Consider the following 24,023-nt stretch of genomic DNA (forward strand, 5'->3'; position numbering starts at 1 on the left):
CTCTTCTAGAAACTGATGTTTTAAGGAGGTGATTCCATCGGCAGCAACCTTAGAGCTGCAAAGGACTGGGGTCAATGACAGCAGAGAGGTCGTTCAGCACTTCCTCCCTCGCCCCTCCTCATCTAGGTCTGGCCCTGGATTTTCCTGGAGGAGCAACTTCCTTATTCTTTTCAGGGGAGTTGACCGATGGCTTCTCCCTGGAGTCTTAGCCAGGTCTGCAAGGATGACCCTGCCACCTATTGGTGAGATGTTCGCTCCCACGCAAAGGGCGTCTCACTCCTTAGCTCCCCAGGTTCCCATCTGGCTAGCTGTTCCACTGTCAAGAACTTGCTCAACAATTTTCCCCCTTAAAAGCCAAATAGGCAACATCACCACTTGAGAATGAAAATCATTAAAACCACCATGATTAGTTCTCTGCCTGCATGGAATTTACGAATACTGATTTTGTTGACTGTAAACATAGCTGGCTTAATTTATTTCTGCCAGTTATGTCCCGACACCTCCATTAATTATTTTATTTTGATGAATAGTTTTACACATCTAGGAGGCTTCTGGTCATTCTAATGATATCTTCTTGAAGCTCTTCCAAGATGGATCAATACTGACCATGAAACATCAGATTCTTCTGAAGTGCAGACATCCCTCTTTACCTGAAACACAGCAAAATGTTATCTGGTGTTCTTGAACAAAACTAAAGACAAAGGCGGATTTTTTATAGATTTTAACCCTAGAGGAAATTCCTAGGTGTCTAGGTGGTGACTCTCCAAATACAAGTCTGACAACTGCATTGCAGACTGCTGCCAAGGAAACAATGACAAAGACCTTTTTTTTTTTTTTTTTTTTTTTTGAGACAGGATCTGCTCTCTTCCCCATGTTGGAGTGCAGTAGTACCATCATGGCTCACTGAAGGCTGGTGACTTAAGTGACTGCAACCAGGAAATTAAAAAAAATTTTTTTTTGTAGAGATGGGCTCAAGTGATCCCGAGTTCAAGTGATCCTCCCGCTTCGGCCTCCCAGAGTGCTAGGATTACAGGTGTGAGTCACCATGCTTGGCCTGACAAAGTCTTAATAACAACTTTGAAACAGATAATGGCTCAGAATGAATGCAAATGACCACAAAGACAGTTTTCCTTTTCTTCAGAGTTTATTTTGAATTTTCATTTTTGGATAACCAAGCAGCTCTTTAAGAAGAATGCACAGAAGAGTCATTCTGGCACTTTTGGATAGTACATAAGATTTTTTTTTTTTTTAATTTTTTAATAGTCACATTCAGCCCACTTGCTCAATCCAGACTCCCACGCTGGGTGAGCAAGATGAGTCCATAGGATTCCAGAGTTAATACGTAACCGTATATACAAACAGCCAAAAAACCATAACGGTGCCACAGGGATGGAACAGGGAAGGGCATCTCTAACGTGTCCTCTAGTCTATCTTCGCTAAACAGAACCCACGTTACACATGATAACTAGAGAGCACACTGTGTTGAAATGAGGATGCTGACCCCAAATGGCACTTGGCAGCATGCAGTTTAAAGCAAAAGGGACATCCTTTAATAACTGTATAAAATCCAGGCAGTTTCATTAAACGAGTTAAGAAAACCAACAACAACAAAAAGCGAGGGACTGTCTGTTGTCACTGTAAAAAAGGCACTTGGAGTTAATGGGACCAGGATTGGAGGACTCTTAGCTGATACAGATTTCAGTACGATTTCATTAAAAGGCTTGGATGTTACGAGAGGACACTCGGCGGTTCCTGAAGGGAGACACTGAGATGGACTGCTGAGAAGCAGAACAGATGAACACAAAGGAATCAACTCTTTACAACCAAATTGCATTGAAGCGACAACAAAAAAAGGCAAACCCCAAAACGCAACCTAACCAAAGCAAAATCTAAGCAAAATCAGACAACGAAGCAGCGATGCATAGCTTTCCTTCGAGAGAACGCATACCTTGAGACGCTACGTGCCAACCTAAGTTCTCAATGACAGCTTCACAGTAGGATTGTGATAAAAATGACTCAAGCGATGCAAAAAGAGTTTCATCTGTTCCCAGAATCAGAGGGAGAACTGAGGTGATCGTTAGAGCGTAGCGACATCACGTGCGGTTTCTTAATGTCCCTGGTGGCGGATACATCAAGTCCCCGGAAGGACATCTGGACACCACTTTCAGCCACCTCCTTGCAGGGGCGACATCCGCCAAAGTCATCCTTTATTCTGAGTAATAACTTTAATTCCCTTCTAACATTTACACGGCAAACAGGAATGCAGTCAATGTCCACGTCCGTCCCACGGCGGGGCTGCCGTTCTGTTTCCTCCACGAATGGATACGCACTTCCATGAGAAAGCATATTTGGCAATTTTATATTCCACAGTCAGGTGGCTCTGCAATAGCTCATTTAATGTTAAACGCCATCAGGGGCCTCTCCTCCCGTTTCTGCCAGGGGCTTTTCTTGTCTTCTCCTTGGTCATCATCATCATCGTCGTCCTCTTCCTCGTGGGCAGATCTTCTCTGGTGGGGGCTGACGGCTGGCTCCGGGGGGGCGTCCGCAGTCCGTCTGGTCGTCTCCTCCTGCAGGCTGGGCAGCTGGCCACCACTTCTCCGACTCGGCCCCTCCAACAAGCATCGCAGGGCACTGTCCTCGGGGGTACAGACCGTGGTCCCACACTCGCTGCCACTCTGTTCCACGTCATCCAGGTACACGAGCTGCGTGTAGGCCGTGCTGTCTGGGGCTCGAGGCTCTTTCTGCTGGTGCCCTTGGATGGGCGGGTAGTTCTGCTGCAGAGACAAAGCGTCTCCCCTTCCCTTCCGGGCAGATTTTGGTTCATTCATATCCACGCCAGAGTCCAAACTGGCATCATTACTTCCGTTCCTTCCAGCTCTTTGGAGATCAATGTATGAATGTCTAACGTGAGCGTTGGACCTGCCATCCAAGGAGACGAACCACGCCCGGGGGTGTGGAAGTGGCTTCCCACCCCCAAGCTCCATCAGCGCCTTTTCAGTCAGGAGCTGCACCTCACTGTTCATCTGAGCCAAAGCCGCGTCATTCAGGGAAGCTGGGATGGAGAGAGACTCCGACATGGATGCATTCTGAGGGCTCCACTCCCGGGTGCCTGCGTCCTGCAGGTGCTGCTGAGAGATGGCCTGGGAAGCCAGGGGCTGGGGCTGGATCTGCGAGGACGGGTGTGGGAAGATCCCGGCATGGGGACTGGACAGCTCAGCCTGTAGTCTTTCTAGTTCAAGCTGTTGATCAGCCGGGACGACCAGAGGCTGGCTGACATAGGAGTGGTCCCCGGGGAGTTTCATATAATGAGCCGGGATGACCAAGGCAGGCAGCACCTTCCTGTAAACGCTGTCATTGACCTGGTCGACAGAACTGCAGCAGATCAACTGGCCGGGCCGCGGGAAGGACGTAGGTCTCTCGAGGTGATCGACCGATCGCGACATCATACATTCAGTTGGTCTGCGGTCCAGCAGCTGTTCTTTCTCAGGCGATGAAGGTGTGGGATACAGATGTTCCTGAATGGTGAGTTTGCTTCCTGCAGACGCTGGACCTTCTCTGTCCTGCTTTTCAAATAAAGGCTGTGAGAGCACGGTGTTGTAACTACCCCTGTAGTCAGCATTGCCCGAGGACTCGTAGCCTTCTCTTTCCATAGATTTTCTTGCCTTTAAGGGAAAAACCTCCACTGACTTATGGTAGTCTTTCCCCAGCGTCCCGCTTGGCGTGAGGTTATCAAAGGAGATCTGGCTCTTATCCTCTTCCTTGCAAGAGAGGAGCTCCTCCCGGGAGCTAAATTCCTGGGAGGTGCTGTAGGAGAGCTTGAGCATGGGGGTGTGCAGGTCCCCTTCCCCGCCAGGAGACATCATTTCCAAATGGACTCCACTCATCAGCTCCTTCGTGCCTGGGGCCTCGGGGCGGCCGTGGCTGGTGACGGACAGCGGGCCAGGGAATTCTGATGCTCGGCGTGAAAACAGCAAGTTGATGTGTGACATGGACGTGGACTGGTCTCTTTTGGAACTCTCCAGCCCTGCAGGGAGCTGCAGCTTTCTGTGGTGCTGACGAGGTTTCAAGCACTTCCTCCTGCGACCAAAGACACAATCCAAACCCAAAGATTAGTGATTCTCACAATGGAAAAGTTTCAAGTTTCAGGTAAAATCCTAATTCTCAATTTCCACAGGGAGAAACAAGACAAAACAAGCCATCAGCAGGCAGAAGCCTTCTCACCCCACACCCTGTCCTTTTTTTTTTAATTTATTTTTATTTTTTGAGACAGCATCTTGCTCTGTCACCCAGGTTGGAGTGCAGTGGTACGATCATAGCTCACCGCAGCCTCGACCTCGTGGGCTCAAGTGATCCTCCCACCTCATTCTCTGAAGCAGCTGGGACCACAGGCACACGCCACTATGCCCAGCTAATTTTTGATTTTTAGTTTTTTGTAGAGATGGGGTCTCCCTGTGTTGCCCAGGCTGGTCTTAAACTCCTGGCCTCAAGCAGTCCTCCCGTTTCGGCCTTCCAAAGTGCTAGGCCACCATGCCTGGTCCTTATCCTTATTTTAACCCAGAGTAGGATAATCCAGAGATTTCATCTTTTACTGTCTGGAAAGCCCTTTGCCTAAATGAATTAAATGTATGACATACATTTTTCTATGACTTAAAAAAGTCAACAACTTATTAAAGAGTGTCAAATGTGACTAAAATGCTTTGCATTTTTAAAAATAAAATTTTCCTCTATAATGCCTTTTTAAAATAGCTAAACTTAAAGGCTTTTATAAGCCAAATTACTTATTTCAAAGGGGTTAGTCAAGAGTTGACAATAAATATTTTTGCAAACTGATCACACACAGCATCCAAACAAGAATTTTTTTTTTGACTGAGTCTTGCTCTGTCACCCAGGCTGGAGTACAGTGGTGCGATCTTGGCTCACTACAACCTCTGCCTTTTGGGTCCAAGCGTCTCTCCTGCCTCAGCCTCTTGAGTAGCTGGGATTATAGGTGTGAGCCACCATGCCCAGCTAATTTTTATATTTTTGGTAGAAATGGAGTTTTGCCAAGTTGGCCAGGCTGGTCTTGAGCTTCTGACCTCAAGTGATCCGCCCACCTTGGCCTCCTAAAGTGCTGGGATTATAGTTGTGAGCCACCGTGCCCAGCCCAAATAAGAAGAGTTCTGCTTTGCCCTTGAGAGTATCATCTCTTAACCAGCGTTTAGGGATACTCTGAATAAATCATATGACCATTGTTAAACTCTTTTTCATAATTCCCCTTCTAAGCAATGTTATCCACGCAGCATGCTTTACACGTACTATTTGTTAAGTTGCAACTTAGATCACAAATGTGAGTTCTTACTTTTTCATGGGAAGAAAAAGTACTTCAATTTAGAAAAATTAAAAAAAAAAAAACCCACCTCCATATCAATGCTTGTAAGTATCAATTGCCCAAGAAATTGTGAATTAAAAAAGATATTGCCAAAATGGTAAAACTTTACCTGCAATAATATAAAAGGAGACACAGCAAAACCAAAAGTATGAAAGCCATTCCTCCTAAAATGGCCAAAAGAAACACCGTGTGATACGTGGTAATGTCCTGTGTTACAACGGGACCTAGAAGGTCAGAAAATGGCATTTAGAGTTTTGAACACCTTTAACTCAAAAGAGGGATCATTCATTGAGAACACAGTGTCTTGTGCTTACTCTTCTTGGCTGGGGCATAGAGCAGTGGCCAGAGGAAAACACCCTTGGATCACGCACTTGGGGTACCACCAGCATTGCATTAGTGATTAGCACGACTATCATGGAAGCTCCCGTGGCCAGGAGAATTTTGAATACTCAAAGACAAGATGTGGTTACGTCAAGGGCCCCCCCAAGCGGAGAAGTGTGCCTCACTTGGTAGCATGTGCCTTATTTGAAATACATGACCTTTTTATTTTAATTTTTTTTTTTTTTGAGACAGGGTCTCATTCTGTCACCCAGGCTGGAACACAGTGATATAATCATGGCTCACTGTAGCCTTGACCTCCTGGGTTCCATTAATCCTCCTGCCTCAGCCTCCAGAATAGCTGGGACTACAGACGTGCATCACCACATCTGGCTAGTTTTTGTATATTTTTTTAGAGGCAGTGCTCTCACTATGTTGCCCAGGCAGGTCTTGAACTCCTGAGTTCAAGCAATCCGCCTGCCTTGGCCTACCAAAGTGGTGGGATTATAGGCATGAGCCACTGTGCCCAGCCATGTGATCTTTTAATGCAAGAAAATGAACGCATGATGATATAATGACTGGGACTCTCACCTTCAGAAAGATGGCCTGACTATCTGGGAATTTTATATTGCAGGGGAGGAAAAAAAAAAAAACAATCCACAAAGTTTTATTCTTGCTTTTCCCGGGCAGTCATTCATTACTATCTGGAGAGCCCTTAGTCTAAATAAATCAGTTCAAATGTATGACATAAATTTCCTGTGATTTAAAAAAGTCAACAACTTTTAAAACTTAATACAGGTATCAAATATGACTAAAATGATAACCATCTTTAAAAACAAGATCTTTTTTATGCCTTTTCAAAATAGCTAACCTTACATGGCCACAGATCTCTTTAGAACTTATACATAAGGTTACCAAAGGTAAAAATATTTTAAGTTTATGTTGTAAAAAATCCCAAGAGGTAGCTTAACTCACATTTTATGTTCCATAGTAGTACAAATCTATCTTAATGTTACTAACAACAGATCAACGACAACAAAAACCTCCCCACATGCCAATATTTAGGTATTTATTAGTGTCCGAGTTTCCTGGCAGTGTACGAATACATGGGTCAAAATGAACTGGTTTCATATTATTTCAGAGTAGCATGGTTTTGATTACTAAACACCACAGACACCCATTTGCTTATTTTTGATTTTTGATATTCTAAGACATAGATTTCTTTAAAAATCTTCTTAAGGGGACAAATCTCCTAATTTAAGACCTAGATAAACCCAAGATTTACCAGTTTTTGAAAATAGTGATGTTACTTAAATTCACGAGAAACACCATTCTCTTTCAGATATAATTACTTCAGTGGAGTGGGAGGAGAGGGTTAAAGTTTACAAAAATTGGAAAAATAACTGACAATTAAATACTGGCTTACTTGTTCAGAGAAACAATTTTTTTTTGAGTTGGAGTCTTTGCTCTGTCATCCAGGCTAGAGTGCAGTGGTGCGAACTCAGCTCACTGCAACCTCCGCCTCCTGGGTTCAAGTGATTCTCCTGCCTCAGCCTCCTGAGTAGCTGGGATTATAGGTGCCCACCATCATGCCTGGCTAATTTTTGTATTTTTAGTAGAGATGGGGTTTCACCATCTTGGCCAGGCTGGTCTTGAACTCCTGACCTCGTGATCCACCTGCTTTGGCCTCCCAACGTGCTGGGATTACAGGCGTGAGCCACTGCGCCCGGCCCAGAGAAACAATTTTTTTTAATGCAAAGACAATTTCCACGGATGTACCAAAGCTTTGTCAGGAGTCACCAAGACACTTAGGGTACACGTAAAAATATTTCCAAATACTGATGCTTTGTCCTTTAAGTACTCAAAGCATTTTTTTTTTTTTTGTTTTGTTTTGTTTTGTTTTGTTTTGTTTTGAGACGGAGTCTCACTCTATCACCCAGGCTGGAGTGCAGTGGCATGATCTCGACTAATTGCAACCTCTGTCTCCCAGGTTTGAGCAATTCTCTTGCCTCAGCCTCCCGAGTAGCTGGGACTATAGTCGTGCACCACCATGTCTGGCTAATTTTTTGTATTTTTAGTAGAGATGAGGTTTCAACGTGTTAGCCAGGATGGTCTTGATCTCCTGATCTTGTGATTCGCGCACCTTGGCCTCTCAAAGTGCTGGGATTATAGGCATGAGCCACAGCGCCCGGCCAGCATTATTGTTTTAACCTCTGCCAGTGCAATTCTTTATAAAATTCACAGCTATATTTCACTTCCTTCTTAAACAAGGAGTTAAGGAACACAACCTACATTATTTTGTTGTTGCTTTTGAGTTCATAAAAGTCCAATATTAGTGTAATTTGTTGTTATAAAGGTGGGTTGTGAGATGACTGACATATGTATCCCCACATTAAATACCATTAGAGGCTGTAGTGGGTATGCTTTGTGTTACTTTTGAGATGGGGTCTCACTCTGTCATCCAGGCTGGAGTGCAGTGATGTGACCATAGCTCACTGCAGCCTTGAACTCCTGAGCTCATGGGATCCTCCTGCCTCACCCTCTCAAGTAGCTGCGACTACCGGTGAATGCTACCATCCCTGGCTAATTAAAAAAAAAACATTTTAGAGATGGGGTCTTGCTGTATTGCCCAGGCTGGTCTTGAACTCCTGGGCTCAAGAGATCCTCCTGCCTTGACTCCCAAATTGCTGGGATTACAGGTGTGAGTTACCATGCCCTGGCCTGTGTATGCTTTTTATAGCCTTGAGTCTCTTCCTTCACTGCTAGGAAGCTCTCAAGGGGACCTACGTCTAGCAGTTCCCTTCATCCTGCCTTACAAAAGCATATAATGGCAGGGCGCAGAGGGTCACGCCTGTAATTTCAGCACTTTGGGAGGCTAAGGCGGGTGGATCACCTGAGGTCAGAAGTTCAAGACCAGCCTGACTAACATGGTGAAACCCCACCTCTACTAAAACACAAAAATTAGCCAGGTGTGGTGGCGGACACCTGTAATCTCAGCTACTCCAGAAGCTGAGGCAGGAGAATCACTCGAACCCAGGAGGCAGAGGTGGCAATGAGCTGAGATCATGCCATTGCACTCCAGCCTGGGCAACAGGAGCGAAACCCCATCTCAAAAAGCAAACAAACAACAACAAAACCAAAACATACACAAAAGCATATACTAATCTGCAAGATGGGAAAACTGATAGCTGAGACTGAAATACATCTAAAATTAAAGTTCACTTTAATGCATGGGCTTTATGGCATTTATTTTGGTACTTAAGATGTTTCTTTTCCTTCCTTTGTTCCTCTTCAGTCATAATCTAGGCATTTCAGATTCAGAGCATGGGACATTTCTGTGTGTGGTTCATGCTTACATCACGACAAAAATAATACCATCAAGGGAAACACATTACTTTTTTTTTTTTTTTTTTTTTTTGAGATGGTGTCTTGCTCTGTCACCCAGGCTGCAGTGCAAGTGGCACAATCTCGGCTCACTGCAACCTCTGCCTCCTAGGTTCAAGCGATTCTCCTGCCTCAGCCTCCCAAGTAGCTGGGACTACAGGTGTGCGCCACCACATCCAGCTAATTTTTGTATTTTGAGTAGAGACGGGGTTTCACCATGTTGGCTAGGATAGTCTCGAACTCCTGACATCGTGGTCCGCCCTCCTCAGCCTCCCAAAGTGCTGGGATTACAGGCATGAGCCACTGCGCCCAGCTAAGCGAAACATATTACTCTTAAAACAGATGTGAAGTGTAAATTTTCTTAGCATGGTGATATAAAGTCATTGTGACACATTTTTCAACATCTGTTCAGGAAAGACCTCCGTCAAATCAGTTACTTTGTGAGTCTAAGTGCTAATTCCAGTGATAATTCCATTGCTAAAATATTTGAACTTTCATTTCAGAACTGCCTTCATGGTTCATTTGCAAAAGACACCTTTTAATCACAGCACATTTCGACCTAGCTCAGTCACCTGCTTTATTCACCAGTCTTGAATGTGCATGATTTTTAGATGTGTTTAAAAAGAAAAATCATAAAGATTTGCCATTTGAGCATAAAGATTTGCCACCAAGAAAGAGATTCACTAATGAAGGCTAAAGGCAGTGCAAGTAATATAGATTCTAAAGGCAGCTTGAGCAACAGAAGCCATTGCTGGAAATAATTCTCCTGAGATGACCATTTTGGAAAAAAAAAAAAAAATTCTAGAATATTTGTGGGTGTAACATAGGTTAAAAAAATAAACTGTTAGTCACATTCTGAAAGATATGCATTAATGGACATATCCTAAATGGAGGGGAAGATTCTCTTAGACACAAAGCAACTGGTTTGTGTTTAAGCCTTTTTGGAAATGCCCCACCAGGCTTTCTGCCCTCAATGGTGACTTCCCACTAGCATCTCTGTGGAGTGCTTTTCCCTACATGTGTGCCTACACCAGGCCACAGCTGTTTCAGGAATTAGGGAGGAGATCTTGCTGGTCTCTGTGGGCTTTTGATGAAGAATTCCCTATGGCAGCTGTCTGAACAAAACAGGCACTCAAGACTATTTTCTATGCATTATTCTTACCCTGGATGGAATATTTCCAACCAGAAGTCCCCCACCCCCACGAAATACCTTCTTTCCATCATTTCATTTTCAGACTTTTAGCCATTTTTGAATAAGATGTGATTTCCCTGTTGAAGTTATTTCCAAAAGCATACTTAGCCTGAACCCTCAAAGACCAAAGCAACTGAGCTGCATCATCGCAAGTGTTGGCTCCGTGTTACCTGGGATGGGAGGGGACATGGCGGCCACCCAGTACCCCAACTGGGGGGCAATGTACGTCCACGTCAGCTGGCTGCCTTCCTGGTGCACAAGACCCAGACCGCTCTTCAGCCACGTTCCTGTGGAATTGAGAAAGAGATGTTAGCTACAAGCACACCAAGCTCCTTTGTAAGGCTTAAGCATATTGTAAAAGTCATCTTAAATATCTTAAATGTCACGTTTATGACCTATAAGATAACTGAGATGGCCAAAGTGTCATCTAGGGACCCCAGGCAGCTTTCTGGAGAAATTCTCTTCAATTTCCTTTCAGGGAAAGATGAGCAACTTTAGTGTTCCTTTGCCTTCTCAATTAAATTACTTTCAGCCACTTTATCAAACACCCCTCCTTCCAAACACAGACGATTTTAGCAGAAGCCTTTGGACCTCAGAAGCAGAATAAAGGCAGCATGATGGGGGCTGGTGGGAGTGAAAAGAGAGGGGGAAATCAGGCTGCATTCAAGCTCTTTGTCCTTGAGCAAATTTTCTATCCACAACTGCACACTGGCTATATCAGAATTACCTAGGGGTGTTTTTGAAAAAATAGATCCCTTCATCCCATCTTTGCAAATTCTCACCCAGTAACCCTGGCTTCGGTGAGCAGTTTTAAAAGCTTCCAGTTTGTTCCAATGCTGGGAAACGCCAACTACGTCAAGGTCTCCGCTGTATCTCCCAGTTATTACATTAGCTAGCATCTGAGAGTAACGCGCACCTACTACGCACTAGCTATTTGCAGCATACGTGTCTTATGATACACCATCTATAATTCTCACCACGACACTGAAGACTGGTGAGTTATAAAACTTTTCCAAGGCCTCTTGGTGGCCAAGAGCAGAAAAGAACCTGGGGCTGCCTGACCTTGAGGCTGTGCTCTTTCTTCTGCTCTACCAGGCTGCATTTCCTAGCAACCTTCCCAGCATGTGATTGCATTTTTACTTTGTGAAGTTTCTAGGAGCAGACTCATTGAAGAGGATGAACTTGCTGAAGGTTGTTGGGCTATTTCCCAGCCAAAAATGGATGCCTTTTCCTGGGCTCACCTGCAGAGAGCCTTGCTCTGAGGCCTGCGATGGCAGCTGTGGGGCAGAAGGCCAGGGAGAGGCGGGGTGAACCTCTAGACGGCCCGTGCACCCACCCTGATCTATCAGCATGGAGATGTCGCGGCATACACAGGGCTCCTGCGCAGCTCACCTCCCTCCTATAGTCATCCCCACCTGAAATGGCCACGTGGGTGACCCTGTGGCTGTAAGGCCTAAATAGACCAGCTGTGCACCAAACGCAGGCATGTGTCATTTAACAGGGATACATTCTGAAAATGCATCGTTCATCGCTGTGTGAACATCATAGAGTGTCCTTATGCAAACCTAGGTGGTGCCGCCTCCTGTACACCTGGGCTACACGGTCTAACCCATTGCTCCTAGGTTACAAACCCGTACACCATGTGACTGCGCCGAATACCATAGGCCACCGTCACACACAGGGAAGTATCTGTGTATCTAAACATAGAAAAGGTACAGTAAAAATACAGAATTATAGTCTTAGGGGATCACTATTGTATATGTAGTTCGTCGTTGACACAATCGTCATCCTGTGACTCATGCCTGTATTCTACCCAAACGCTTGCCTTGCTTAGCTACATGCCTCATGCAGAGGTGGCGGTAGTGGATTTTTTTTCCCCCTGAAGAAAGAAACAATACTCGGGCTGCTTCGAGGCCTTATCAGTTGCCATAGCAACATTCAAATGCAGTGGGTGGAAGAGGCCCTTGGTGATGCCTCCTCTGCAGCCGCTCCTCTGCTCACACGGCAGCTGCACACAGCGGGCAGGTGGGAGAGGTCGGGCATCAGCAAGGGCTCGGCATCGCCCCCTTCCCATGCCACAGGCTGGATCACTGTGCCAGCGGGTTTGGGCTCCAGAAAGAGCAGAATGTAAGCAAGGTTTTGCAAACGGGTATGAGGGAAGGGATGCCCGGTTCTGGTCCATTTCCCGAAGCGCACCCTCCTAGAGATCACCCTGTTCTACAGGGCTACTGTACTAGGGGAGCGATAACGTAAGATGTTTGACACATTGAGGAAAAGGGGCCAGGCATGGTGGCTCACGCCTATAATCCAAACACTTTGGGAGGCCAAGGCAGGAGGATCACTTGAAGCTAGGAGTTGGAGACCAGCCTGGGCAACAGTATACATACACCTCTTTAGTTCCTGCTAGGCAGTCTTCACAATGCACACCTCTATCTATTCTGTGACTCTGCCTGCAAATGTAGCTCCAACCTCATGTAGTTTTTCTCTCTTCCAAAAATCTACCCAGTCTTTCAAGATTCAAATCAAGCCCAGTGTTTTCCCAGAGGCCCTTCTAGGACACATGGGTCTTCCGTGTCTCGGCACATCCTGGGCAAGTATTACTGCATCATCCATTTGCCAAAAACACATGTTGCCTTCGGTGGCCAACCTGTGGCCCTCAGTCTTATCTCCTTTCTTAGACTGTAAACTCCATGGGTGTGGCCTGTGTCTTGTGTTGCTTTTGTCTTCTTCTCAGCGCCTAGAGATACGCATAGAGTAGGAACTCCAGAGAACTTCAGAATGAGTGGAAGCTACAGGTGCAATCAAAAAATAATATCTGGTAACCTGTAAAAGGCTGGGTGTGGTAGGCAGAGAAGGATATCCCCATGGCAGTGTGACCACGCCTGGGATGCTGCCCTTTCAAACTAAAGGGAACAGAACCAGCTGGGAAAGAGCCTACCATGGCTAAAGTGCGACACTGTTTGGGGTTTCAACAATTATGCTGTTACTGGCAAAAGCATTTCATGCTTTCCGTGTTTTGTGGGAGGAAATAAGCCCCAGGGAGTACGGGATAACAAATTGTGTACTAGAAACACATGCTTCTCATGGCAGAATCCTGATGCCACTGTGGGAGGCAGACAGTTTCACCACCAGAGCAGTGGACACCAGGGCCAGGATTCTATTTTTTTTTTTTTTTTGAGATGGAGTCTCGCTCTGTCGCCCAGGCTGGAGTGCAGTGGCCAGATCTCAGTTCACTGCAAGCTCCGCCTCCCGGGTTTACGCCATTCTCCTGCCTCAGCCTCCCGAGTAGCTGGGACTACAGGTGCCCACCACCTCACCTGGCTAGTTTTTTGTATTTTTTAGTAGAGACGGGGTTTCACCGTGTTAGCCAGGATGGTCTCGATCTCCTGACCTCGTGATCCGCCCGTCTCGGCCTCCCAAAGTGCTGGGATTACAGGCTTGAGCCACCGCGCCTGGCCTGGCCAGGATTCTTTACTGGTGGTACCGGATGGCAGAGCACACAGACCTCTGCAAAGTCTCTTCTGCTGAATATGGGATCGCTGGGTGTTGCAACCAGGAAGGGTGCCCTTTCATCACATGGTGAGAGCCTCAGGTACTGCTGAGACACAGCAAGGGAGGAACCAGGTTGTTCCTGCTGCACGGACCAAAGAAAGCTCCACTGCAAGGCCTCTTAAGTCAGTCCACCTGCCCCTGAGTATGGAGGCCTCGGGATGCTACTGGGTGAGGACATCTGCCCAGAGGGCTGTCCTGCTTAAGCCTGTCTCCTTGGGGTCTGACAGACAGCAGTCCCTAATCTGACAGCAGCCCAGTTGGGCTACCTGCTCAAGCCCCCTTCACCCTGAGCTTCTCTTTCTGCCCTTCCCAGCCTCTTCCAGGGGCTTATCACTGCCTCTTAGTGTCCTCTGCACAAGCAGGCAGCTGAGGTGGCTGCTGGGACTTGCAGACTCAAGGCAAGGTCATGTGGTGAAGGCAAGCAGGACCTTACAGCCTCCTCCTTCCTCACCCCAGAAACTCGGGCTTCTTCTTGCAGAAGCCACACCGCTGCAGCTACACAACCTGGTCGTGCAGCTGGCATTTTAGGAGGTGGATGGACAATGACATGTGCCTCTCTGTTCCAATCAATGCCTATGGCCGGGCCTGTTACTGGGACTGCACGTGTGTGAAGGTTACAGGGTGATCTCTCTGGCAGTATCAAGGAATGAAATTCTGCATTACTGAAATTTCTAGATAATTGATTATCAAATAGTTTTTAAAGCATGTGAACTCCCTCTTTAATGGATTCTTAGGCGGAAACTAACATATGAAACAGATAAAAGGTAAGCTTCTCTGCATGAGGGCAAAGAGATATCCACCCACCCCCCACCAGAGCCATCCCCAGGACACCTCCTGAACCATCTGGGAGCTACTCTTCTATATAACCTGACTCTTTGCCGAAACTTGAAAAGGCCATTTACAAAAATTCTAAAAAGCATCATTTCCCCTTGTCCTGTGAATGTGAATACAATGTTGACTTTTCTTCATCCCTCAGGGTCATAATTATGATCAACTACAATGCTAGGTTCTGACATATGAATGTCCTTAAGAAGACAGAGGTGGGGATTAAAAGTTGTTTGCTCCTGTGCTGAATACTCCCGCCTACCCTCATGTTTATTTCCCTTTTTCTCTTCCTTATAACTTGTTATCAGTGTTCTGTTATCAACTCTGCTCCCTCACCACCACCAACCCCCCAGCTTCCCACCTGAAGCTGTATGCTACTGGGAAATACACGACCTTGTTACAATTCTGTCTGAAATAACACACACAGGAAGTGTGAGGGACAGGAGGACAAAATCAGATATGGAACAGTGATATATCTCTATATATCTATATCTATTCTCTCTCTCTCTCTCTCTATATATATATATATATATATTTTTTTTTTTTTTTTTTTTGAGACGGAGTTCCGCTCTGTTGCCCAGGCTGGAGCGCGGTGGCGAGATCTCGGCTCACTGCAAACTCCGCATCCCGGGTTCACACCATTCTCCTGCCTCAGCCTCCCAGGGAGCTGGAACGCCTGCCACCACGCCCAGCTAATTTTTTGTATTTTTAGTAGAGACAGGGTTTCACCGTGTTAGCCAGGATGGTCTCAATCTCCTGACCTCGTGATCCACCCGCCTCGGCCTCCCAGAGTGCTGGGATTACAGGCGTGAGCCACCGCGCCTGGCCATATATATACATATTTTTAAGACAGAGTCTCTCTCTGTTGCCCAGGTTGGAGTGCAGTGGTGCAATCTCACCTCACTGCAACCTCTGCCTCCTGGGTTCAAGTGATTCTCCTGCCTCAGCCTCCTGAGTATCTGGGATTACAGGCACCTGTCACCACAACTGGCTAATTTTTTGTACTTTTTTTGTTTTTGTTTTTGTTTTTGAGACGGAGTCTCACTCTGTCACCCAGGCTGGAGTGCAGTGGCGCGATCTTGGCTCACTGCAAGCTCTGCCTCCCAGGTTCATGCCATTTTCCTGCCTCAGCCTCCCGAGTAGCTGGGACTGCAGGCGCCCACCATCACACCTGGCTAATTATTTTTTTGTATTTTTTAGTAGAGACAGGGTTTTACCATGTTAGTCAGAATGGCCTCGATCTCCAGACCTCATGATCCGCCCACCTCAGCCTCCCAAAGTGCTGGGATTACAGGCATGAGCCACCGGGCCCCGCCCTAATTTTTTGTATTTTTAGTAGAAATGGGGTTTCACCATGTTCGCCAGGCTGGTCTCGAACTCCTTACCTCAAGTGATCCACCCCCCTTGGCCTCCCAAAGTGTAGGGATTACAGTCGTGGGCCACTGCACCTGGCCGGAACAGTGATATTTGAAATCCAAGTTCAGTATTGTTTTCTTCCACACCACACTCTCAGATCAGTTTTTGTCTGAATTGTCATTTTTGTTGTTGTTGTTGTTGTTCTTTTGAGACAGGGTCTTGTTCCGTCACGCAGCTGGACTGCAGTGGTGCAATCATGGCTCACTGCAGCCTCAACCCCCTGTGTTCAAGGGATCCTTCCATCTCAGCCTCCCAAGTAGCTGGGACTACAGGCACATGCTACCATGCCCAACTAACTTTTGTATTTTTTGTAGAGACAGAGTCTCAATATGTTGCCCAGGATGGTCTTGAACTTCTGTACCCAAGTGATCCTCCTTCCTCTGCCTCCCAAAGTGCTGGGATTATAGGCATCAGTCACCATGCCCAGCCTTGAGTTATTCTTTAGAGTTACACCTTACACAATGGAAAGACTCAAGAGATATTTTCAAGAATAAACAATTTGTTGAAATATCTTACTAATTTTTTGAAAATGAGTAATGTATCCAGCTGGCAAGGTTCACTGGGTATAAAGCATCATGCATTCTTAATTTGGAAGCTACATTTAACTACAATGATTATTACACATAACAACTGACAGGCAAGGAAAGATATGTGCTGCAAGATCTGATGGTATCTCCCAGCAGTCACCAAGTGTGCTGCTTTCCTGCTTGGTTACCAACCAGTAATGAAATCAACTTTTATTTGCAAAGTATAACGAAAAGTGAGTTAAAAAATTTAACAAATGGCCATCAAAAGAGAAAAGAACTCTAAAATATGAAAAAGAGCTCAAAACAATGTCTAATTTGAATATGGTCTAAGGAGTTCAGAGTTACCTGGCTTTTCCTGTCCGGCACATTTATTCTGCCTGGAAACTCCCCCATAGCAGCCAATTACCTTCTCACCATTGGGTAAGAAGCAAACAGAACTGATATTATAAGCACTATTGATTTTGAAAAGAAAATCATACCTGAAACTCACATGTTAAGAGAGTCTTAAAATCTCTTTTTTGAGAAAGAGATTAGCCAAACTACAAGAACAAAGTAGGAGTATTTTTTTTTTTTTTAATTTTTTTATTTTTTAAAGAGTTTTGCTCGGTCATTCAGGCTGGAGTGCAGTGTTGCTATCTTGGCTCACTGCAACCTCTGGTTCCTGGGCTTAAGCAATCCTCCCACTTCAGCCTCCTGAGTAGCTGGGACTACAGGTGTGCACCACCACATCTGGCTAATTTTTGTATTTTTAGTAGAGATGGGGTTTCACCATGCTGCTAAGGCTGGTCGCAAACTCCTGGGCTCAAGTGATCCTCCTGCCTCTTCCTCCCAAGGTGCTGGGGTTGCAGGCATGTGCCCCACACCAGCCTAAGTGACTGTTCTTATGCTGAGATCTGTTAGCACGTCAGACTTCAGAATGCTGGGCAGATGAACACCCAGCCGAATAAAGGGTCAATGGACCATACAGATGACTTCCCTGGATTGACATTATTCTAAATGTGATTTCCAAGTCTGCCACTTGCTAGCCATGTGCGCTGAGGACATGCTGAGGATGACACAGAAGAGGAGCTGAACGTCCCTGTGACATCGCTGAACCACTGGTGCAATCCTAGAGCCACCTGTCTCATGTTTCTTTGTCATGTAAACACTAAATGGCCTTGTCATTTAAACGCTTGTAGCTGGGTACTCTACTTCTTGCAGCTAATGTATTCTAATGGATATATTTTTCCAGAAAGAGGCTGGAGTGAATTCTACTAGGTCTATACGCTGGGACTCGGAAAGAAATTCCACAGTCACTCAGAAATCCTATTGCCAAAAGTTCTATCAATGAAGACGTGACCGTCTGCACTGCGAAATATAGTCATTTCTACTCCTACAGCTACATTCGTTCAGTGAAAGATGTGGGAACATTTAGGATGGGGCGCAAGGTCACTTGTGCTGGTGCAGGCATGGTCTCGGATGGGGAAACCTGCTGTTGTTTCATTTTTCAGCTGTGGGCTCTGCCTAATCACTAGCTTTCTTGGGCTGTCATGGCTCTGGCTGAATAATTAGCATGGAGTGAGCACTAGCTCTTTTGAGGAATAATCTTCTTAAGAGGTATGCACCTCTCAGATCCATGGCAAACCCTCATCATCATCATAATCATCATCACCACCACCATCATCACCATCGTCATGACCATCATCACCATCATTGTCACCCCATCACCATCACCTTATCACCATCATCACCATTGTCACCCTCATCACCATCATCACCATCACCATCATCATCACCACCATCATCACCATTATCACCACTGTCACTCCCATCACCATTATCAACATCGCCATCATCACCATCACCATTATCACCACTGTCACTCCCATCACCATTATCAACATCGCCATCATCACCATCACCATTATCACCACTGTCACTCCCATCACCATTATCAACATCGCCATCATCACCATCACCATTATCACCACTGTCACTCCCATCACCATCATCACCATCACCATCATCACCATCAGGCCTCCTAGATCCCTGAACATGCTAGATTTCTCTAGAAGACAGATGACTTGCTTCCTAGGGCTTTCATCTGCATTAAGCAATAATCTCCATAAGTTTCTACCAACTGTATATATAGAATTATCAATACCTAAGTCTATGTTATTGTGTGCTTTAACAAAATCAGCACAGAATCACATTAAAATCAAATAAAAAGCCATCAGCCCTTAACCCACATTCTTCAGTATGGCAGAAACAGTGACAGTTTCTACATTTATGACACTGTGGGGTAGTCCTCTTTTTTTTCCAAATTAAAGTCTATGGCTTTGAGTAGCTAGGTTTCCTTCTTTGGAATTATTTTTTGATGAAATATGTCAGGAGTAAACATTCCTTGTTAATTATATAGCAAAGTATGTGCCCGGTGGTCAATTATCTAATCATTCTTGTTGAAAGCAATCAAACTGAAGAGCAAAAGTTATGTGCAGATGGTTGGATTCTCATAGCTGTGGGCAAGTACATTTCAGGGCTGGTTTAAACAAGAATAAAATTAAGGGCAATTCATTGTAACCAATGACCTTCTGTTTGAAGTATGAAATCATGAATGTGTTGAATATTAGAAATTAACACGATGACTGTATTCAGCTGCAACACATTCCCTGGGTATTTTTAGGTAGTTTTTGAGAAAGATTCTTAAATTTGAGCAACTGATTTTTTTTCCTTTAAGCTTTAGCTGAGCTGTCATAAGACTTACTGAAACAAGTTTTAGGAAAGAAGCAGTTATGGGAAACCATAAAATACTGGCAGACTTATAGAAAGCTTATTCCTTAAACAGATAGCTAGAGGTATTAGGATACATAAGAGCATTAATAAAATTTAATGAGAGACTTCTGAATTTACAATAGATATATATATACATTTCCTGAAAGTAGGTCAGAATACAAGCTAATTAGCCCCATCTGGAGAGAAATTTTGTTAATTACCCACCGAGGCCAATATCCATCTTGCAATTACATGTCAGAAGGGACTGGGTGGGGAGCACACAAGGATTGCGGGTGGCACAGGCATTAGTCCCCTGCATTGGAAAAATCCTCAGAATAAAAGACAGCATAACAGATAATTTACAGAGAATAACTGGGTGTTCTTATAACAGAGAAATTACAAATCTGGAGACATGTGGTAGGACGCTTGCTAAAGAGCTTGTTGACATAGCGATCTTGCTAAGTGCAGGCTCTGATCCAGAGGTCTGGAGGAAAGCCTGAGAAGGCAGTTTTTTATCTTATCTTATCTTATCTTATCTTATCTTATCTTATCTTATTTTATTTTATTTTATTTGAGGCAGGTTCTCTCTCTGTCACTCAGGCTGGAGTGCAGTGGTGCAATCACAGCTCACTACAGCTTCGAACTCCTGGCTCAAGTGATCTTCCCACCTCAGCCTCCCGAGTAGCTAGGACCACAGACACATGCCACCATGCCTGGCTAAATTTTTATTTTTTATAGAGATGGGGTCTTCCTATGTTACCTGAGCAGGTCTCAAACTCCTGAGTTCTAGCGATCTTCTCGCCTTGGCTTCTCAAAACGCTGGGACTACAGGTGTGAGCCACTGTGCACAGCCCTGAGAACGCAGTTCCAACGAGCTCCGGTGATGCAGGTGCCGTTCATCAGCAGATCTCACTCTGAGTAGCAACGCCTCTCTAAATTATTTGCCCGTTTGTGGGTGTGGCAACTCTGTCAGACAGAATTGTCACACCCACAAAATGCCCTAATGCCACTTCCCACCACGTGGCTGTAGTGCATTCACTAGGTGGCTAGGGCTTGAAGCAACTTCAGAAATATGTCTGATATACTCAAGAAGGAATCTGGTCACTTGTCAGACTACAGGCCAGGGGTCAGTGCACTCAAATGCCTACAGATGGCTGGACGTGGTGGCTCATGCCGGCAACCTCAGCACTTTGGGAAGCCTAGGTGGAAGAGTCTCTTGTGCCTAGGAGTTTAAGATCAGTCCTGGCAACACAGCAAGACCACATCTCTACAAAAAATAAAAAATTAAAAAATTAGCTGGGCCATGGTCGCAGGTGCCTGTAGTCCCAGCTACTTAGGAGGTGGAGGCAGGAGGATCGCTTGAACCCAGGGGCTCGAGGCTGCAGTGAGCCATGGTCATGCCACTACACTCTAGCCTGGGTGACAAAATGAGACCATATCAAAACAACAACAACAACAACAAAAATTTCAAATGACTACAGACGCCATTGTGTCCTCGCCTAGAGGGACGTGTTGCTTAGTGACGTAGCTGGTCCCAAGCTTGAGACCTCTGCACTGACCGTTGTTCCTGCCAGGGATGTCCTCTCCCCAAGATAAGTCCACGTTAGGATTCTGGGTGTTAGGATCTCAGCTCAAATATCACTTCTCCAAAGGTTCTGACCAGCTAATGACTCTGCCATCACTCTGCTTAATTGTTTCTCTGCCATCTGAAATAAACTAGCTAATTGTCGGTCTCCTTCTTCTAGAACAACAGCTTTGTAATTATAGGGCCCTTCCCCGGCTTGTTTTGCCATTGTTTTATCCCAAGAGCCTACAACAGAGTAATGTCTGGCACAGAGAAGATGTTCAATAAATATTTGCTGACCGAAGGAACTGTTTGATTTTTTTTCTTCCTAAGTGAAGCCAGGAATAGAATTTCATGGGAAATCTTCCCATTTTTTAATGTTGGCAGTAAATTCAAACACAACAAACAAATATCCCCAAACCAACCATATGGACCAAACAAAACACATCTGGGAACGGGTGGTTGTTCTGCATTCTCAGATCAGCCCATTATTCTATTCAACCACATTAAGTCTTGGCATTGAAGCGGGAATCCACAAAAATCTGATAAACTGGGAAAGGAAGGGGATTCGGAGTCTGAAGAAATCATGTTTTGTGTCTCCCCCTTCCCTAGGACGTCCCATGAGTGTGGGAAACAGTCAACTCTACTGAGCTAAAGTTCCTTTCTGATAAAGACCGGGGTCCCCCACCTCCAGGGCTGCTTTGGGAATAATGGTGTAAAATGTTGGTTTGTAGGAATACCTGTTTTTCTAATGGATAAGCTCAGCTAAGAACGAATAGATAAAAACTTTTTTTCTTTTTTTTGGGCCGGGAGCAGTGGCTCACGCCTGTAATCCCAGCACTTTGGGAAGTTGAGGTGGGCGGATCACGAGGTCAGGAGATCGAGACCATCCTGGCTAACACAGTGAAACCCTGTCTCTACTAAAAATACAAAAAATTATATTGTACATAATATACAATAAGAAATATACAAAAAATTGTACATGATATACAATAAGAAAATAAGCCAATTAAAAATTGGGCAAGGCCAGGCACAGTGGCTCATGTCTGTGATCCTAGCACTTTGGGAGGCCGAGTTGGGCAGATCATGAGGTCAGGAGTTTGAGTCCAGCCTGGCCAATATGGCGAAACTCCCGTCTCTACTAAAAATAGAAAAAGTAGCTAGGCATGGTGGTGCATGCCTGTGGTCCCAGCTACTCAGGAGGCTGAGGCAGGAGAATGGAGTGAACCCAGGAGGTGGAGCTTGCAGTGAGCCGAGATTGCGCCACTGCACTCCAGCCTGGGCGATGGAGACTCCGTCTCAAAAAGAAAAAACAAAACAAAACAAAATGTTCTTTTTCCTAAAGGATCTAAGTTGTGATCCTATTTGTCTTCCCCTTCAATTTAGGAAAACTTCAAACTGCATACTGGAAATGGCTGGGCTGCAAGATACAACTACACGTACACGGCATACTGCAGGGGCAAGCCAGACGCTTCTGTGGAAGCTTCTAGTGAAGTACATTCTGCACATGCCGGGTGTATTCAGGGTGTGTGTGTATGTATGTGCGTAAAAATAATTTTAAAGGGGTGATTCAAAGGTAGTGGCAAAAAGAACCACGATGGCCTGGCGTGGTGGCTCATGTCTGTAATCCCAGCAATTTGGGAGGCCGAGGTGGGTGGATCACGAGGTCAGGAGATCGAGACCATCGTGGCCAACATGGTGAAAAACCATCTCTACTAAAAATACAAAAAGTAGCTGGGCATGGTGGCATGTGCCTATAATCCCAGCTATTCGGGAGGCTGAGGCAGGAGAATGGCTTGAACCAGGGAGTCAGAGGTTGCAGTGAGCTGAGTTCGTGCCACTGCACTCCAGCCTGGTGACAGAGCAAGACTCTGTCTCAAAAAAAAGGAACCACGACATTAAAAATGTGATACATGGCTGGCAGTGTACTAGGTGCTTTATGTAAATGATCACACTTAGGTCTTATACAACCTTGGAAGGGAGATTTTACAGATCTCATATTTGAGGCCAGAAGCATTAGGTCCACAGACATGAGTGATTTCCCAAGGACAGGCCCTCTCCTGACATTTACAGAACTTAAGAAGTTTCAGGCAAGATGAATGCACAAAACTACATTAGAAAGGAAAAAAAAAACCAAAATGTTGATCTTCTTTTAAAAAATCACGTGTTAAGTGAGTGCTAATATAAAAGAGATTATAGCTCATACAAAAATATAAAACCAAAACAAACTTACAAAAGAAATAAGAAACAAAGCTACAGTTTCAAAATAAATTTCAAATTAAAAACATCAACTGAATGGTGTACCTGATGACAAATTGTTACCCGTTGAGGGTAGTTGCCCAGGTTCTTGGCGTTTAGAACAAAGAATTGGACAAACACACAAGCAAGGCAGCCAGAGCAGAGACTTATTTTAAATGAGAGTACCCTCCACAGAGTGGGAGCAGGCTACAGCAAGAGGCTCAGGAGCGTTGGTTACAGAACATTCTCAGGTGTAAATACCCTATAGCAGTTCCATACTGGTTCACTCTAGTAGCCCATAGCAGTCTATTTGGTTACGGGAGGGGAAAAGTAAGCTAGCAACCAGTCTGATCGATTGTGGGAGGTTTTTTTTCTTTCTTTTTTTTTTTTTTTGAGACGGAGTCTTGCTCTGTTGCCCAGGCTGGAGTGCAGTGGCGAGATCTTGGCTCACTGCAAGCTCCGCCTCCCGGGTTCACGCCATTCTCCTGCCTCAGCCTCCCGAGTAGCTGGGACTACAGGCGCCTGCCACCACACCCAGCTAATTTTCTTTTTTTTTTTTTTTTGGATTTTTAGTAGAGACGGGTTTTCGCCATGTTACAATGGTCTGGATCTCCTGACCTTGTGATCTGCCTGCCTTGGCGTCCCAAAAGTGCTGGGATTACAGGCGTGAGCCACTGTGCCCAGCTGATCAGAGGGACTTTTCATTTTCGAACTGCCAGGCAGCAACTGCCATGCACAAAAAGGAGAGGTTAAAAAGTAGCCCCTGAGCCGGGCGTGGTGGCTTGTAACCTCAGCAATTTGGGAGGCTGAGGTGGGCCAATTACCTGAGGACAGGAGTTTGAGATTAGCCTGGCCAACATGGCCAAATCCCGTCTCTACTAAAAATAC

General features: G+C 45.3%; 1 protein-coding gene across 3 annotated transcripts in view; it reads right to left on the reverse strand.

Moving 5' to 3' along the window:
• Positions 1 to 1,125: 1,125 nt before the first annotated feature.
• Positions 1,126 to 24,023, reverse strand: part of FAM171A1 (family with sequence similarity 171 member A1) — a 145,844-nt gene continuing 122,946 nt past the window's right edge. For all 3 annotated transcript variants that reach the window (XM_037983359.2, XM_073018750.1, XM_037983360.2), the window contains 3 exons: positions 10,433 to 10,549; positions 5,478 to 5,592; positions 1,126 to 4,077 (listed from right to left, as the gene is read on the reverse strand). In XM_037983359.2, coding sequence (XP_037839287.2) covers positions 2,391 to 4,077; positions 5,478 to 5,592; positions 10,433 to 10,549 — 1,919 coding nt within the window. In that variant the 3' untranslated portion in view covers positions 1,126 to 2,390. The remainder of the gene's footprint in view (positions 4,078 to 5,477; positions 5,593 to 10,432; positions 10,550 to 24,023) is intronic.

This window comes from Chlorocebus sabaeus, chromosome 9 (assembly GCF_047675955.1).
Source record: "Chlorocebus sabaeus isolate Y175 chromosome 9, mChlSab1.0.hap1, whole genome shotgun sequence".
Lineage (NCBI taxonomy): Eukaryota > Metazoa > Chordata > Mammalia > Primates > Cercopithecidae > Chlorocebus > Chlorocebus sabaeus.